The sequence below is a fragment of the Styela clava genome, chromosome 11, assembly GCF_964204865.1.
Source record: "Styela clava chromosome 11, kaStyClav1.hap1.2, whole genome shotgun sequence".
Taxonomy (NCBI): domain Eukaryota; kingdom Metazoa; phylum Chordata; class Ascidiacea; order Stolidobranchia; family Styelidae; genus Styela; species Styela clava.
In genome coordinates, this window is record NC_135260.1 from 18,540,815 (window position 1) to 18,558,026 (window position 17,212).

At 30.3% G+C, this 17,212-nt stretch overlaps 1 protein-coding gene across 3 annotated transcripts in view; it reads right to left on the reverse strand.

Moving 5' to 3' along the window:
- Window positions 1-17,212, reverse strand: part of LOC120347782 (E3 ubiquitin-protein ligase rnf213-alpha-like) — a 60,722-nt gene that overhangs the window by 21,280 nt on the left and 22,230 nt on the right. For all 3 annotated transcript variants that reach the window (XM_078117813.1, XM_078117814.1, XM_078117812.1), the window contains 18 exons: window positions 14,093-14,212; window positions 13,754-13,852; window positions 12,023-12,163; window positions 11,115-11,301; window positions 10,367-10,563; window positions 10,020-10,179; window positions 9,314-9,447; window positions 8,368-8,536; window positions 7,983-8,084; window positions 7,633-7,784; window positions 5,033-5,171; window positions 4,729-4,946; window positions 4,157-4,364; window positions 3,798-3,842; window positions 2,983-3,172; window positions 2,584-2,733; window positions 2,014-2,137; window positions 187-319 (listed from right to left, as the gene is read on the reverse strand). In XM_078117813.1, the coding sequence (XP_077973939.1) occupies window positions 187-319; window positions 2,014-2,137; window positions 2,584-2,733; window positions 2,983-3,172; window positions 3,798-3,842; window positions 4,157-4,364; window positions 4,729-4,946; window positions 5,033-5,171; window positions 7,633-7,784; window positions 7,983-8,084; window positions 8,368-8,536; window positions 9,314-9,447; window positions 10,020-10,179; window positions 10,367-10,563; window positions 11,115-11,301; window positions 12,023-12,163; window positions 13,754-13,852; window positions 14,093-14,212 (2,668 nt within the window). The remainder of the gene's footprint in view (window positions 1-186; window positions 320-2,013; window positions 2,138-2,583; window positions 2,734-2,982; window positions 3,173-3,797; window positions 3,843-4,156; window positions 4,365-4,728; window positions 4,947-5,032; window positions 5,172-7,632; window positions 7,785-7,982; window positions 8,085-8,367; window positions 8,537-9,313; window positions 9,448-10,019; window positions 10,180-10,366; window positions 10,564-11,114; window positions 11,302-12,022; window positions 12,164-13,753; window positions 13,853-14,092; window positions 14,213-17,212) is intronic.

Consider the following 17,212-nt stretch of genomic DNA (forward strand, 5'->3'; position numbering starts at 1 on the left):
CTGTAAACCCATATTTGCTAGCAGCTACACTTCAGTCATAATTTATGCTGTTTTTAGTAGCTTTTGGCATTTGGCATTTTGACTTTTAGCTTTTTTTCAATCAAATTTTTTTTTCAACTTGCTCGAGAAATATATAGCAAAAAGATGTTTGTAACAAGTCATAATTGTTACTGTGCTGATACCCACCTGATTCATCATTCACTAACTCAGTATTGTTAGTTTCCTCGTTGGCATCATCAATTTTCATTGCCTCATTTAAAGATTCTCCAATAATACCAGTCATTTCATGACGTTGTAGATCAGACAACATCACATAGGTCTAAGAAATACACATTTGTCACGAAAATTTTGGGACAAACTTAAATACACTTATGACCATCTCTTTGACAAACTTTTTTTGGATACCCAGTACTCAAAACGCAGCTAAATTAATGTCATATACTGGTTGTCTCAAAAATGTTGCATCCCACTTGTCCCAGGTGTCCCACATGCTCCATGTGTCCCACTTTTCAATATATTGTTCCTTTTGAAGTGCTTCCAGTCAAAACCTATTCTCTCATACACATTTCTATCAATATCATTGAAGACTTTTGTTATCTACACATTTGAGATTTGTCCAGATCAGACATTTTTAATAATAGTATTCTATTGCCTTGGTCAGAGGACATCAATATTTAGGCACACTGGCACATATCATAAAATTTCAATTTTATATCGATTCAAGATTACAACAATATAAATAGAAAAATCTAGTTAAAATATATTTAAACAAAGTGTTTTTGAAGAGTGGTCAAATAAATATAGATTAAAACTGGCCCGTTCATTGCTGACGCCTGGTTTAAAATAATCTATCGGTACATTACTCCAACCTACATACTTATCAATGCTGTGTGTATCACCCGATAAAAACTCGGTCAGGTAGCAATCCGTACCTAACATTTCTACGTTAGAAGTTACAACTCATGTAACTGCAAAAGCAAATAAAAAATTTGCATATTTATATAGCGTTAACAGATAGGTTTCATTGTATTGGTTACGATAATAAAATAATAATTTCTTATTAATGCTAGGTTTTAAATTTACTTATCACAAGGAAAGCAAATCAATGGAAGCGCAGCATCTACGACTACCTGTACATTATATCGTCTATTTCAATCCATATAGCAGGGTTTTCGTAACCATTTCCTGTGGTTGTTAGGCAATATCCGGAATCAAAAGTGAATAAAGCATACATTTAAGGTCAAAGCAGGATTTTTGATAATTTTGAACACAAACAAAAATCCCCACTTAGCAAAATTTCTTCAGATAAACATTTTTTTGCTTTGGAACGAAAGGGTTTCAATAATAACAATATAATCGAAACAAGTGGAACATTTAAAACAAGTGGGACACATGAGACAAGTGGGACATGTGTGACAAGTTGGACACATGGAACAAGTGAAGCACATGGGATAAGTGGGACACGTGGGACGCAACATATTTTAGACACCATAATATACTCCATCAATTTGAAGCAATTAATAGGTAGTTCTAGTATGGCAATCCATTATAATATATAAATTTTCATTAAAAGTAAAAGTGTGATCTAAATAAATATTCGGACACAGTTTTAGTTACAATATTGCATCCCAATTATTTGAAATAATGTTAAAACAATAAACAGGTTAGAAAAGTGATTAAAAATGTTGATGTTGTTGAATGAAGTCGGAATGAGCCTATTTAATATTCAAAGTCATTGTCTCAAACTACTTAAAATTTTTATTCTATAGATAAAACTTTGTGTACAGTATAACGCCACAATGAAATTATGAATGAATGAATGAATTTGCCAAAATTTTAAAGTTTGATCATCATGGACGCAGGCACAAGTCTTATCCCCTATTGTAAAAGGAACAAACTGGAAGGTGATAGATACATTTCAAAAACATATTCCTACTGTTTTATTCAGTGCAGTGATAAGATTTATATTCATAATCAGGGCCAGGCATACTCAGATTCATTTTGCTCACTTACCCGATCTTCCAACCCACATTGTCTCATTTTTCCAAGTTGTTGACACAAATATTTTATTTGCTGAATACTAAAATCATTCAAATAATAATGTTTCAATCTCATCAATTTTACATGATCATCCCATCTGAAACAATGAATGCAAATATAAAAAAGCGGAGAGCTAATTGAATTGATAGTCTATATTTTAAATAATTAAAATTCTGTAAGGCGGAAACAACCATTCAAGTACCAGTACGCATAATTTCGAATTCTGTATTTATTACATGCACCGTGGCATTGCACTACTGAAAACCCAGTATAGATTTATAATAGGCTTCAAATTTTGTATTAGATTATTATGGGGGTTTTACCTAACAGATGGTTGAAAATGAGTTTTTAACAGTCCAATGAAATGAAAGGATACACAATTTTCAAAGTCAACCCAAATAGACAAGATTACTGCATTTTTCCATACAAAAAATGATGATCATAAATCACCCTGTAATTGGTGATAGTATATCATTAAACAGCTATGTGACAAAGTACTTATAGTTTCTTAATTTAGGAAAAAATAAAATAAATAGTTAAAACCTTTTCAATATATTCTTTAAAATATCAGCCAAAACATTAATGTCTTGTATGCTGGCCGTTTTACCAAGTTTTTGGACTCCTTTTTTAAATGTTATATTCAAAACTAGTATGTGTTCTGTCATCATATCCGTATCTTTTGATGGTTTTGAACTGAGAACAAAATATCAAAATTAGTTTATAGACTTGGAGTTTTAAAACATCTTTCATGATTAGCAGTAAGGAAATTTAGCAACTATAAAAATTGCAATAATATTCAGAATAGAATATTAATTGTTGATAATCAAATACCTGGTGGTTATTCCACTCATACTGAATGACAGCCTATCACATTTTAACTGCAACATTTTATATTATCTATGAGGAGGGAATAAATATTTGATAGCAAAACCTTGTCTTTACCTAATAATAGCATTCCAATCAGTAAATAGCATGAATCCTGCATTAACCAAATCCACATAAGCCTGCGCGAGATTTTCTGTTGCATTCAAGAGTTGTTGAAATTGTAGGACATCTTTTTGACCCTCAGTTCCATCTCCAGATATTAACATCAATTTAGATTCAACCTCATGCAAGTAATCAATATCCACATCTAAAATTTTAAGGTCAAGTTTATCTTCTTTTTATCACTTCAATACATATCCCACAAAATTTGTTGAGGATTAAAATCACATAATGGATGATTATATACTAAAATATATCATGGTAAAATACTTATTGAACAACCAACAAGCCACATGTTGTTTGACACCAAACGACAGAGCAATTAAATCATCAAAATAATAAAAATAACCGAATAAAAAATGAAAATACCAAACAAAAAATATTAGAAAATTAGTAGCAATTAATGATTGAAATTGCACTGAAAAATACCCTGTTTTATCACATGAATCTTTAAAAACTAATAAAATTTTTATGCAAAATGGAACAAAAAGTAAACTGAACATTCCAGCTGGTTATAAAAACAAGAAGTCCTATATGAATTCAAACAATTTTTATAATTCTCTTATTTAAAATTAACAAACATGTAGTGGTTTGAAGTTTACATCATTGATATCACAGAGATTGATTTCTAGATGTTTCTTCAAGCGTGCACAAGTTGAAAATATGATATACATTAATGTTTTCAGAATTTCAAGCAGATATATTTAATCCTAGGAATTAAACTGCTTAAGGAGGAAAAAAAAATTAATCATTTTTATTGCAATTATTCTTACTTTTTTTAAAAGCATTCATCCGGATAGCATTAACTTCATCATTACCTGTCATAAAAACGCAAAAACAGACATTAGAGATAATAAAATGAGTTTATCAATATTCACAAACTTCAATAATAAAAAGGTTTAAGATGATCTTATTGGAAATTCTAAATGCACTAAATAAATTACACTTCAGACCTGATACAACAAAAATTAGTATGTAGATGGTAGTTATTTTCTACCTCAATGAATTTCTGAAAAAATTGGCAGTGAATATGTGGTTTTCATACAGTTGATTGAAACAAACTAAAATTCTTGAAGTTTCAGTATCATTATTTAAATCTGCTCAAAAATGAGAAAGGAATATATTATTTTACCGTCTCCATTTGTTTCAGATGGACCTGATAAATCAAGTTTGATGCTTTCTTTCAATGTTGCAAAGTTGGAATTTGTTTTTTGTAGATTACCAATTGTATAAACACCATGGTTGTTTACTTCTTGAGCATAACACAACACAGCTTTTTCCTCCGAGCCATACCATTGTTCATTTGCCTTGTACCATTCAATGTCTTTACCTGAGTCTGCCTATTGGTTGAAAGATGAAAGTGACACCAATTTGTACATACTAAATTCTATCACAGTAAAATATAATTGGGATATAGAATTATTACTATGGGATAAATGTATTTATCTCAAGAGATGAAGAAGGACAATGGAGTAACATAATTATTTGATGAGAAACTTTCTTTATCTTTTTTTGAACCAAAGAAGTACTCATAAAAATCCTAATATTGAATCCATGCAGGTTAATCAGCCATGACATTAGGGCAGCACAATGTGACAGAGTATATTAGGCTTATATGACATACGGATGAAAATAACTGCGAAATGAGCAGAAGTAACGATTACAACAAAAAATATACAAATTAAAAAAAAAAATCATTTTTACCCATTTACTCAGTAGAACACCATCAGATTCAACATTTTTCCAAACGGTTTTGCATCTTCTAAGCAAGCCTTTTAATCCAGACAATTTATCGAGATGAAATATCAATTTTTCAAATCCTGCAACACCATCAGAGAGAAACAACCATTTGTCAGCATACATAGGTTCATGTCTCGTTGACTCCATAGCAACCATACAGAGACCTCTAACATCAGATTCATCTAAATTTTAGGAAAAATATATTTTAATAATGACAAAATATTAAAGACATAAGGTACGTAATTTGATTTAATGCCTGCCATATTACCAGTCATTTTTGTCTGCAGCCATTTAATTAATTCTGCTTGTTTACTGAAAGCTTTCAATACATCCAACTGTTTTTTGTTAATTTCTATGACAGCACGCAGCTTTTCAAAGTCTTCAACTGATCCATCCTGGAAGGTTCCCTAAAGCAATATTGTAAATACATCAATACCACTTAGTTTGTTATACATACAAACAAACAAAAGCTAAAAATTTCAAGCCTTATGACCAAGAATAACCACACCGATTTGAAATATTTTAGTAGAGGAAGTTTTGATTGCCACTCAATCAAGTTTGTAGAAAGTACAAATCTAGTAAAGCTTGGATTAGAGTGCTATTATTATTCATAAAGTCAACAGGTACTAACACTGCAATTGCATATTTATGATGAAAAGTAGACATGTCCAGTCATATATACTTTTATACATTTCATTACATCTACTAATGTAAATTACACTTCACACTGGCTATTTTAAAAGATCAGATTCAGGTATTTCCCTTTCGTTGTGCATGAAATATTGTAAAGTTGAGAAATGAGAAAAATTTAAAAATGAGAAAGAAAGAATCAACCAGAAATGATATTATTTGTATTATATTTTAGTCTAGCTTCCTAATATCAAACCTGAATAAGTGCAATTACAACATAGGAATAGGAGGCATGTAGTAATTAATAATAAGTACGTAATTTGCAGTACCTAAATTTTATATATATATGCTATTTTAAATATTTGCATTGTATAGTAGTGGGAATCTAAATTGGACCAAGGTTAGCATTAGCAAGAGCACAAATGGCCCAGTTTTGCATCATACCAATGTGATTCAATAAAGTCTTGTTTAACAAAACTCAAGCTTAACACAGTACTTCAATTTAACTCGTCAAATGATTTAACAGTTATGCTGGGGATTTGAATACCCAATTGCATACTTTATTTATATAGATGCCAAGAAATTTAGAAATAAACATTTTCAAGAATGAAGCCCAGAATGTAAATTTTAAAACCATTAAGGTTTGTATTTATCCAGAGATATCAGCATAGGCATCACTACCTAGAAGTTTTGTAGCAATTCCGCAGCAAGATTATTGATCATCAAAAACAGTGTAGGGTAGGTCCCAAACAAAAACCCAGTGGGACCTTGTGGGTCACAAAAAAGGCAGCAGTACAATATGTACCCGTTCAAACTTGTTGCGTACTATTAATCAAATTAATAGTGAGTAGTTGATTTGCTACACCCAAGGAGCCACAACTTATAAATTAAGTTTTTGTGATTGACGGTACCTAAAGCTTTTTAGACCAATAAATGTTTTACTAACATAAACTTTCCTCTTCAATTTATCATACTTAGGGTCCTATTTAAAATTACATGAGATGGGCAATTTTTGCTATGAAAACCGAACTGTGATTATAAATTACATGCTTCATAAAAAAATCAGTAGCTTATTATAACTTTGATAAACATATACTTTGCCTATAGCAGTATAATATAAGTTTATGTTTTGTTTTGCCTGTTTTAAAGAGTGGAATTCATTTGCCTAAGTGAAAGTTTGAATATTCCTAATTGAAGTGTCATTGGTGCTGGATTCACAAATATGAATTGATTTACTGCCTTACCAAGAAATATGTTAAATTCATTTATATATATTGTTGGAGAATTCAACAGGAAAGCTTGATTCAACAGAGTAAAATTACTTGTACCTCATCTTGATTAATCAGACATTGGAATTACCTAAGTTTCCACATTGTCAATGACAGGGAGGTATGATACTTTATGATGTATGAGCATGATTGACTGTTGGCATGCGATATGGAAAAGATCAGTGATATCTGATGATATAACATACAAATTAAGTTTCATATCAGTCACTTTTATATTCATTTAATCCTAAAAGTGTGGGTGATAAATGTGTTACCATCATATGATTATGTTATAAAAAAAAAAATATGGTTATAAGCAGTGTGCATGTCAGAATATTCGGCAATTTGAGTACTACTTGATGCTGCTGGTATATCGAAATGACAATTTCCTACTATCATAAAATGTTTTAAACATGCACTTCAAGGTAGTTATCAAATATGCAAGTGCAAAAATATCATTAATTGGGAGGCTTATAGTTAATTTTAAGACTAAACTTATTTACTATGCGTCAGGTTCATTTCAGACCATAATTCTTCACAATGGGTAGACTAGTGGGACTTAGATTAGTGGGTAATCCCTTAGTATGTGTACCAGATTGGGATTAGGCCATCATTTTATTCTGATTTTCCTAACTTTAGTTCTCTTACTTTCGAGTTCGGGGACTGGGCTTCCACCCCTTTACAAAACTTGATTTAAAGTAGTCGAACAAAATTAGTTACCTCCTTATTGGTACACATCCTTCTGGAGCGCCGACCAGGGATTTTTAAAATGCCCCCTATGAGTTGAAAAGCCCAATAGTGAAAAAATAGTGGGCAGTAATGTGTTCTTGATAAAATTGGTCAAAATTATAGCACCTCTGTCATATAATGATGCCATAACTTATCTTCTCAAATTTCATTGAGCATACTCCTAACCATCCATTTTACACGAGTACTTTTCTAGCTGTTTGTCCTTTTTTATATAAACCACCTGAAATTTATGAATGGCACTGAAGTCTCCTTTTAAGTTATGACTTTTCTGAAAATCTGATATCCATTGAATTGTCTCCATGCTCCTTTGTATTTTAAAGTGATACGCAATTTGTCTTGCTCGAAGTGTAGACTTTTTCTCAGAATCTGCTTCTAAAAATAATTTTGACAGTAAATCTGATTGAAGACATATAAAATTTCAATCTAATTTGTATTATTATTTTTTTTTTAAATGTTACTTTTAATATTTTTGACATGATAGCATTTTTGTAATTAAGGTTAATTCTAAAGGTTCTACGAGTGGTAAAATTTATGGCTTTTCCATGTAATTTCCACATATTCCTTTCATACCTTCAAAATATTTATAGAGAACAAGAAGTTCACACTTTATCTTTGCCTCATCTCCATCAGTGAAGTCCAAGGTATCAAGTAAACGTTCCTGTTTCATCGTTCCTGGAAAAAAGATCATAGAAATTACTGTAAGTCATATCCGTTGCCCATAGAAACATAAGTGAATTAAATTGCCCAAAGAAACATAAGCGATTGAATTTATTAACCTTATACAGATTTAACTGCTGTAATGTGTCTTAATTCAGACCGTGCTTATTATTTATTGTTTATTCTGCATTTGTATTTAAATAAAATGTCTTTGGCACCCACTTTCAAATACCAAAACCAAGTTAAAATATGACTAAAAAACTATTTTATATGCTTTAGAAATATGTAAAATTGCCACCTTCATCAAGTTGTGAGCAAAATTTACTAATCTCTTTTCTCGTTTTCAGCCACATATTGTTCAGTACATGACGCCAATCAATGTTCCATACACTATTTGTTGGAGTGGATTTTTTGCCAAGCATCACATTACCAAGTTGTTGAAGTTTTGAGTAAAGTATTTTACTTCCCTAAATTTGAAAAGAAAAAAATCTTTATAGTGGCAGCAAAATGGAAGCTTCATAGAATAAACAATTTCAAACAAATTGAATATAAATAAATTCATCGTCGATTATCATTTATCTAAAATTTTTATCCCAAATATTAAATTTATGATTGGTGTAAAAAACAGATTACCCTGACAATATAATTAGCTAGCACTCGTGTTAAGAAAAATATTCATCTATATAATTTTTTTAATAGTGACAAAAATGCAAAACAATAAAAATGAGTAAACATTAAAGTAAATTCGAAAAAATCAAACAAGAGAAGAATTCTCAAAGAATTCTCACAATTGTTTAAAATTAGAAAAATAGTTTGTATGTGTGGCGCTAAATTATCAAGAAAAAAAAGATTCATGGTGCAATTACACACAAAAAAAGATGCTGCCTGTAAGTACTCAGGTAAACTATTCTTTCTTATCCATGCCTGATTTTCTTTTGAAATACTAAAAAAATCACTCATGTTTGCTAAACACGGTTCTGAAGATAAATTAACTGCAGCTCGTGTACATAGAAAGGTAAAATGATTTTATTGATTTTTATACTCAACATTTAAATAAGAAACAATGAAAAATTGACAATAATAACAATATGTAAAATATTCAATCATGATAGTTATGTTTGACGCATTTCTGTGAACTTTCGATGCACACTTGGAAAATTCCACCCTTTGAAAATCACTGGCGAATTTGATGATTCTCAATTGATCGATTGAATAGTCAAGAATATAGAACTGACAAAATGTACCTCAAGTTGAGCCACATCCGATATACAAAACATTTCTTCATCCAATATGAAATCTTTATAAAGTTTTCCCAAACATAGTGAGGATCTATCTCTATCACAAAGATACTCCAATCTTTCACAGTCCACTTTAATCTCTGAAATATGATAGCAACATTAAACAAATTTTTCTTCCTTGCTCTTACAACATGTTTTATAGGAATTCTTTTCACTCAATATGTAGTTTCTGGTTAAACATTAATCTCCACTCTACATAGTTCATTGAAAATTTAATGGTTGTTGACAGCGATACCAATGATTGAGTTTTTGCATTTTTGAGTTAATTTTAAATAAACTAGATTGATTCTCATAAACATTGTTTATGGTTTAAAATATAAACTCAACTAAACCAAAGAAAACTATAATAGTTGTGGTACTATTGTTCTTGTTAGAACAAAAATCACTTTTCTGTTCAAATAACAATAACTTTCAAGTTGTCAATAGCTAAAGTCGATATTATCATCATTGGAAACAATCTTCTTTATTTCAACTGCAGGACCAATAGCTTCTAATTTTGTATTCAGTAGTATAACATGAGAGTCTTTTTTGGATGTCAACTATTTATATATTATTTGAATTTACCTCGAAAATCATATAGTCTTTTATTTGTACAGAATGTTGTTTTTAATAAAATTCAGCAAATGGCTTGTTCAAGGTGTTGATAACTAACCTTTTCTGAATGATTTACATAAATTTATGAAAAAATACAAAAACTTGACTTTGTCGTTGTATAATTGGATTGTTTTTCTAGATCTTGTAAAAATCATTCTGAATTCCATGTCTTTCATCTTATCACCAACATGTGCCGAAGAAGACCGAGGTTGAGAAGTCTGGAATTAAAATGAATTGTTCAAGTCCATAATGTTTCCATAACAATATCAGACAAAATAAAAAATAAATTGTAATACTTTCTCTATTGAATTAATATTCGTGAAAATTGACTAGTTTTAAAAGAATGTTATACAATTTATCATAAGAGCAAAAAAATGTTATGATAGGATCACTTATCATACTCACCTTGATACCCCTGAAGAGAACAAGTAGTTCTATTATTCTTTCTTCATGCTCAAACATCAAATCAAATTCTTCTAACGTTATTGGTGTAATTTCTTTTTCAATGTCAGCAAGAATACATTTCATCACATTTGCCACTTTTTCCACGCATTCACATTGTGTAGAACGAAATCTACCCATTATTTTAACATCATGGATATCTATGTCAAAAATTATAAAGATAATATAAATATTTTATTGTATGACTTTGAAATTAATTATTATAAACTTGCCAAGGGAAATTCAAGCCAAACAAATATTCAGATTAATTTGAAATTATTAATATATTATATATACTAAATGAGGAAAGAGAAAGTTTATATTAGATATCTCATATTTTAAAATGAATGCACTTGACACTTACTTCCAGGTTGAAAAATAACTCTTAGAAAAGTTAAGCTAGAAACAGTGAAAGGAAAAGCGCATTCAAATATCACACTGAAAATTCTGGAAATAGAGTTTAATGGGAATAATATATGTCATGAAAATCTGCTGCAACAAATATTAGATCTTACGGTGTTTAGCACTAATATTAAATAAAAGTGGGTTTAAGAGAATATTTTGAATTTTTTGTGTGGTAATAGCACCCCGATGATAGGCACACAATATACTGTGATATCCAAAATAAAATAGGTCATTTTATCTCTTGAAGTTTAATTCAGAGTATAGTCTTATTGAAACACATTGAGATATTTATCCAAAAGAGCATTACTGAAAACTTTGAAGAATCTTAAAGGAAAAGGTGATCTTGACAAAAACTCCAAAGCTGTCTTTCTGATACTTGAATCATTTTTCTCATATTCACTAAATCCTTGCTCAAAAATTTTTCCAATAATTTTTACTGATTTGTCATTGCCATCACGAAAATAGTGCAATAATGTGACAAAAAAAGAATGATCCTGAAAAAAAAAGAAAAATAAAAAAGATAAAAAAAAGATCTGAAAGACTCTGAAAATCACTATAAATGGCATACAAAGGGTTACTAAAAATTAATATTACCAAATGAATGTGCTTGGTGGGTAATAATTCAAAACATGTTTCAATTTACAACATTTTGTATCTAATGTATTTGTTTATTACTCAGCACAATCAAGTCACAAATTGAAAAAATAAAGGAATTATTATAGGAACCGATTACAGTATCAATACGGTTTGTATTGATTCATGTAAAAGGAGAATGTAAGTAGAACTAGCTATAAAGGTACTTGAATATTGTCTAGAAATTTTCTTGAAGTTCAAGTTTAATCTCAGAAACCCAACAGTGGTACTTATTCAATCATAAGGTAACACTATCAACTTATTCCAATGTAAATATATAAACAGAAAAATAACTTTTTCTTTGATTTACCAAATGTAAACATAGAAAAAATGTAAGAAATGCAGTAAGAAAATTATATTTCAAATTAAAAACTATTTGGTAATTTGTTTATTTTCAAAATTCAAAAATTCAAAAATTTTACATTGTAATATATCATGATGGACTACATCTTATATAAAAATATTACATTAGCACCTCCATTGTTTAACAACTGTGAGTCATAACACTAAAAAATAATAATAACCAAAATATCCATTTTTTAGCCTAGTCAAAGTACAGAATGTGGTAGAAGTAACACTCACAGTTTGCTGATACAATACATCTATAGAGTAATGCTCTGCCTTTTTCTCTAGGATGGAATCCAAGTATTCACACAGCTCAATACCTTCCAAGCCAAAATAAAAATTCAAAAAGCCTTTTCCATTTTCTGGCTGACTCCATTCCTGCAAAGTTATTGTTAATGTGAGATAGGGCTCTTCTCCTATTTTTGTGATTACGATTTCCAATTAAAAATAGCAAAATATGCATCTAAGACTAGAAATTTGTAACTCGTCATGGCATGACAGTAAATAATGTATGATACAACTCTAGCCAACCAAGGAAAACAACTACAGACCAATCACCTTATTAAACACTGACTAAAAAATTGCATCCAAAAGTATAGCTAATAAACTGAAAAATGTGATACAAAAATTGATTCACCATGATCGAAAAGAATTTATTAAGGGAAGATGTATTGGCAAAAATGTAGGATTATTTTTTAATATTAGAGATTTACTAAAATATAAAAGTCTTCCAGGAATAGCACTAAACTTAGATAGAAAAAGCTTACAACTCTGTTGCATGAAATTATCTTTATCAAGTGTTAGAATCTTTTAATTTTGGTCATATGTTAAGTGGATCAAAACTTTAAATTTACAAAGTCAAAGTACTGTTGTTAATATGAATTATTGTTCAAGATGTTTCAAGTTAAAAAAGTTTTGAGGCAAGGCTGAATGAAATTATCTTTATCCAGTGTTAGAATCTTTTAATTTTGGTCATATGTTCATTAAGTGGATCAAAACTTTATATTAGCAAAGTCAAAGTACTGTTGTTAATATGAATTATTGTTCAAGATGTTTCAAGTTAAAAAAGTTTTGAGGCAAGGCTGTAGTCTCTCACCATGTATGATTTATTAATAATTGAAATATTTTCCTGTAGAATTTGACAAAACCATGATATACAAGGTATATGTCTCAAAAATACAGAAATTAAAATTTTCTTGCTCCTAGATTCCCTCGCAAAAATCACTGTTAATAAATCTAAGACGATTTTTTGCGATGAAAAATGTAACCAGCGTTATTCAACGTTTCTGGAGATGTTTTTCAGCCAAAAAAACAATCTGTTTATGTTGTATCCATCTTACCAGTATGACTGCCCAATAGTTTTTATAAGGAAATAGTAAATAAGATATGCTATGAATTTGTATGGGGTTCGAAATGAAAATAAAATATATTACTGTCACTGTCAATATTACTAATATATATCTATACACTGCTGTTTATGAATTCTACTATAACTTGGATACTATGACTTGCAAATTGCAAATGCATATTTCAACAACACTGGCTAACATTTTTGTCTGATTTCGCAGACCTGCATAAGACAAATATGATGAAACTCACAATGAGATGTTAAACTAGAAACCCTTTTATTTATTTTATAATGCATTGTTTAGAACCTCAATTCCTCGTGCACATTTTTCTCAAACATATATGGCAACCCTGAACATGAAATCATTAATCACATTTATAATATTATAAGTACAATTTGGAAATAATAAATAAGATGTGCAACCATACTAAAAAGTTCATATTCTTCTTGTGGTATTGAAAATCAGTCATATTAGATTTCTCAAGTCCTAGATTCCCATATGAATTGTGCCATTTTTGTAACCTATACAGTCAGGCACATGAAAAAATGACCACTTAATAACTGTATCCACGAGCATAGTTTTTTTTTTAAAACTGATGAACCAATTTAACATACAGTACCTCATTAATATTGTCTTCAATATCATTTTTTATATCAGAGATCCAGTCATCTTGAAAATTGGAGTAGGCCCATCTTACTTGTAGAAGATCATTGTAGAACTAAAAAAATATCAGCACAGTTATTTTTGACAATAGGAGTACAATATACATAATATATTTTGAATTGCCTATTACCGTATTTAAACTGTATCCTAAATTTGAAAGTAAAACACTCAATGTGCCATATATATTATCTTATATATCTCTTATTATATATAGCTTATTTAAAAATACTGCAGTAGACATTATATTTCTTTTACCAGTAAGCTAATAGTGTACTTGGCAGCACAAACAGTTTACCTTTATTTCATTTGCATCAATATTTAAGCGTAAGTGACTGAATTCTGATATTCGTAATTTTATTCCATCCAATATGCAAGTAAATGAAGCAACAACGTCTGGCTTGAAATGAGTCATACCCTTCACAAAAACAACATTTTCCATCAATTTAAACACCATTATTACAAGTATCAATATATATCCCACATTATATACTTACGGTTAGAATAGTAATATTTATTAAAGATGACAAATTAACATAAATAACCTTTCTTTTTTCTATTGCAAAGAATACAAGTTCGACAGAAAACTTGATCAATTCAAAACTATGTTAACTTCATATCTCTTTGATTTTAAATTATTCAATTGAAAAGTAATTTCTCTATTTTCATCCAATTTATACTTATTCCATAGACTTATTTGAAAAAACTACTTTTACATTAGACATAATTGAAATGAATATAATTTTACTAAATTGTTTGTTTGGACTTATAGACCAACCGATTTCAAATTCTCACTACTTGGAGATAGAAGTGGCTAGGAGACTATTTCATTATTAAAATTTTTCTGAAATATCTTAGAATCATATAGGCCCTGATAATTCCTTGATTGATCCCATTTTAACAAAAGGAAATTTTGGTTTGAGTTATGAAATACACATATTTCTTATAATAAAAAGTCTTTAGATGATTTATCAAGTATTTCTCCCTGCATTAAAGTGGAAGGTGTATTATTTTCAGCATAATGCTTGATTGACAAAACTTTTAATTCAATTCACTTAAATAAGATCTACAATTGATCCCCCGAAATGTGAACATGAAGCATGTGTTTATTGGGAATTGGTCTCAAGACAAGAATAAAAAGCTGTGTTATAAGGATAAATAAGAAGCTGCAAATAAGATTGTCCAGAAGGCCATTGATTAACATCAGAAAAAGGTTCTGACAAAAATTTGAGCCATGAGGAACAGAAGGAATGAAGCAATTTTCTTTAGATGAGTGTATACATTCCAGGCCATCAATCAGGGAGCAATATGAGATTGCCACCACCAGTTGTTTACGATAATATTAGTTATTCTTTAGAAATCACAGGAACTGTATAGGAATTTTTGTTCAACAAATTTTTTTTTTCTAAAATATTCATTTCAATCCACAGTTGCCGCCGCATTTGAGTGAAAGAAACAGTTTGAGGTTTAAGCTGGTATCATTAATAAAGTAAACTCTTCAATACCAATCTGAGGCCCAAAAGCATAAAGTATGTATGAATGTGTTTCAAAAATGTCAATAGCTACTTCATCCTAGGACAATGTAAATCTAATTAAGACATATATATCCATATTTATCCAACAAACTAATTACTTACTGCCTTGACTAAAATCAATGTATTGCAATATTTGCAATATATATACCTCTAGCAACACCAGCATTCTACCAATTTAAGAATATGCAATAGTCAAACCACAAACATCACTTTTACTGCTCTAACCCCTTGCCCATGTCCATCTGTACCAATTGCATAATTTGTATCATTTTAACCGAACATGCCACATGCATGTGCATAATTTATATTGAGTACACCATTTTCACCACATTCATTGGAGAATACACTTGGTCATATTTTGTGAACACCAACACATATTGTGACAGAAACAAATCGAAATCTTACAACATCAAACAAAACAGACAACAGAAAATAGTCAGCATATCATACTCTTTATCATTAATATACCATGGTAACATGCAAAGCAATTCTTAGCCATAGTCAAGCATAAATATACTTTGCAATGGTGAGTCTAATGACTGGCCTTCCTTCTATCACACCGCGCAATATATCATCACTGCCTTTTAGGGTCCCTGACCCCTGCTCTAAAGCTTTGTACATGGAAAATAACTACCAATTTCCAATACTACCGACAATGCATTTGAGTCAACATCAGTGAAAACAGGCAAGGCTGACCTCGAAATGCAAATAGTAATGACAATATTAAAACAATCAATCTTTTTCGTTGGCTTTTGAGGTTTGTGCAGTTGAGTGGAATGAAGACAATGTCACAAAAACAAAAAATGTCGCAAATGGAAAAATGGTTTGGTACCAGAGCTGCACTGGTAAAAGCATCAAAATGCTATACAAATTTGAAATACCGTATTTCCTGACGAATAAGTCTACCCGGTGAATAAGACGAGGCCCGTTTTTAGGCCTGAAAAAATGGGTTTTTGCATATAACCTGCCGGGGTAATAAGTCGGGGTAGTAAAATCGCATCAACATCGGAATCTCAAATTACCATGCAAAGGCTTTTAAGCGGTCGCCACGTTTGCGCATTGGTTAAAATAGCCTATAATGACTTTTTCTTGTATCGTAAATTTCAATCCATTACAACTACAGAAATTCAAACTGTCCTTCAATTTCAATCTAATTATGTTCAACGTAACTTGCCATTGCGTCCACCATATAAAAACATTACCGATCTAAAATAACAAGGCAATCTGCGGAAATAATAATGTGAGATAAACTACTTGATTACATTTAGTTTACATCACGCTGACAAAAACAATTGACGATTTTAACAAAATGCAATCCTAACTGTATCGGTAATAGCCCTTCACTCGTGATGCATACACAAATGCGGCAACTTCAAATATGAGAATGCCTATTTATTCAAACTAACCTGATGAGGACGCGAAGAATGCTATCGTCGAAGGTATTTTATGATCCCAATTGAATAATAAGGCAACACCAAAAAAAATTATCAAACTCGCCTAATAAGACGACCCCCCCAAAATCAGGCCAAAAATTTAGGTCTAGAAAAGCGACTAATTCGCCGGGAAATACAGTGTGTCATTATAAAAACATCAGATAAAAGCCAAAGAAGTTTTCAGTTGAAATAAATCAAGAAAAGAACATGAAAGAGTAAAAAACAAGATCTAGAAGGAAAAACAGAAAATGATTATTACATTAAATCAAGAATGGGCAGCCTCATACTGGTGCACGCATTAAAAATTCAAAGTCGAGACAAGATAGAATGTGATATGATCGCCTGCAAATGCAGAAGTTTTGAATCCACAATAAAATAAACCGTAGTAATAGAACGTTGAAAGTAATTCATGACCTCAAGATTCTAAATCACAATTAGAATAAACATGTC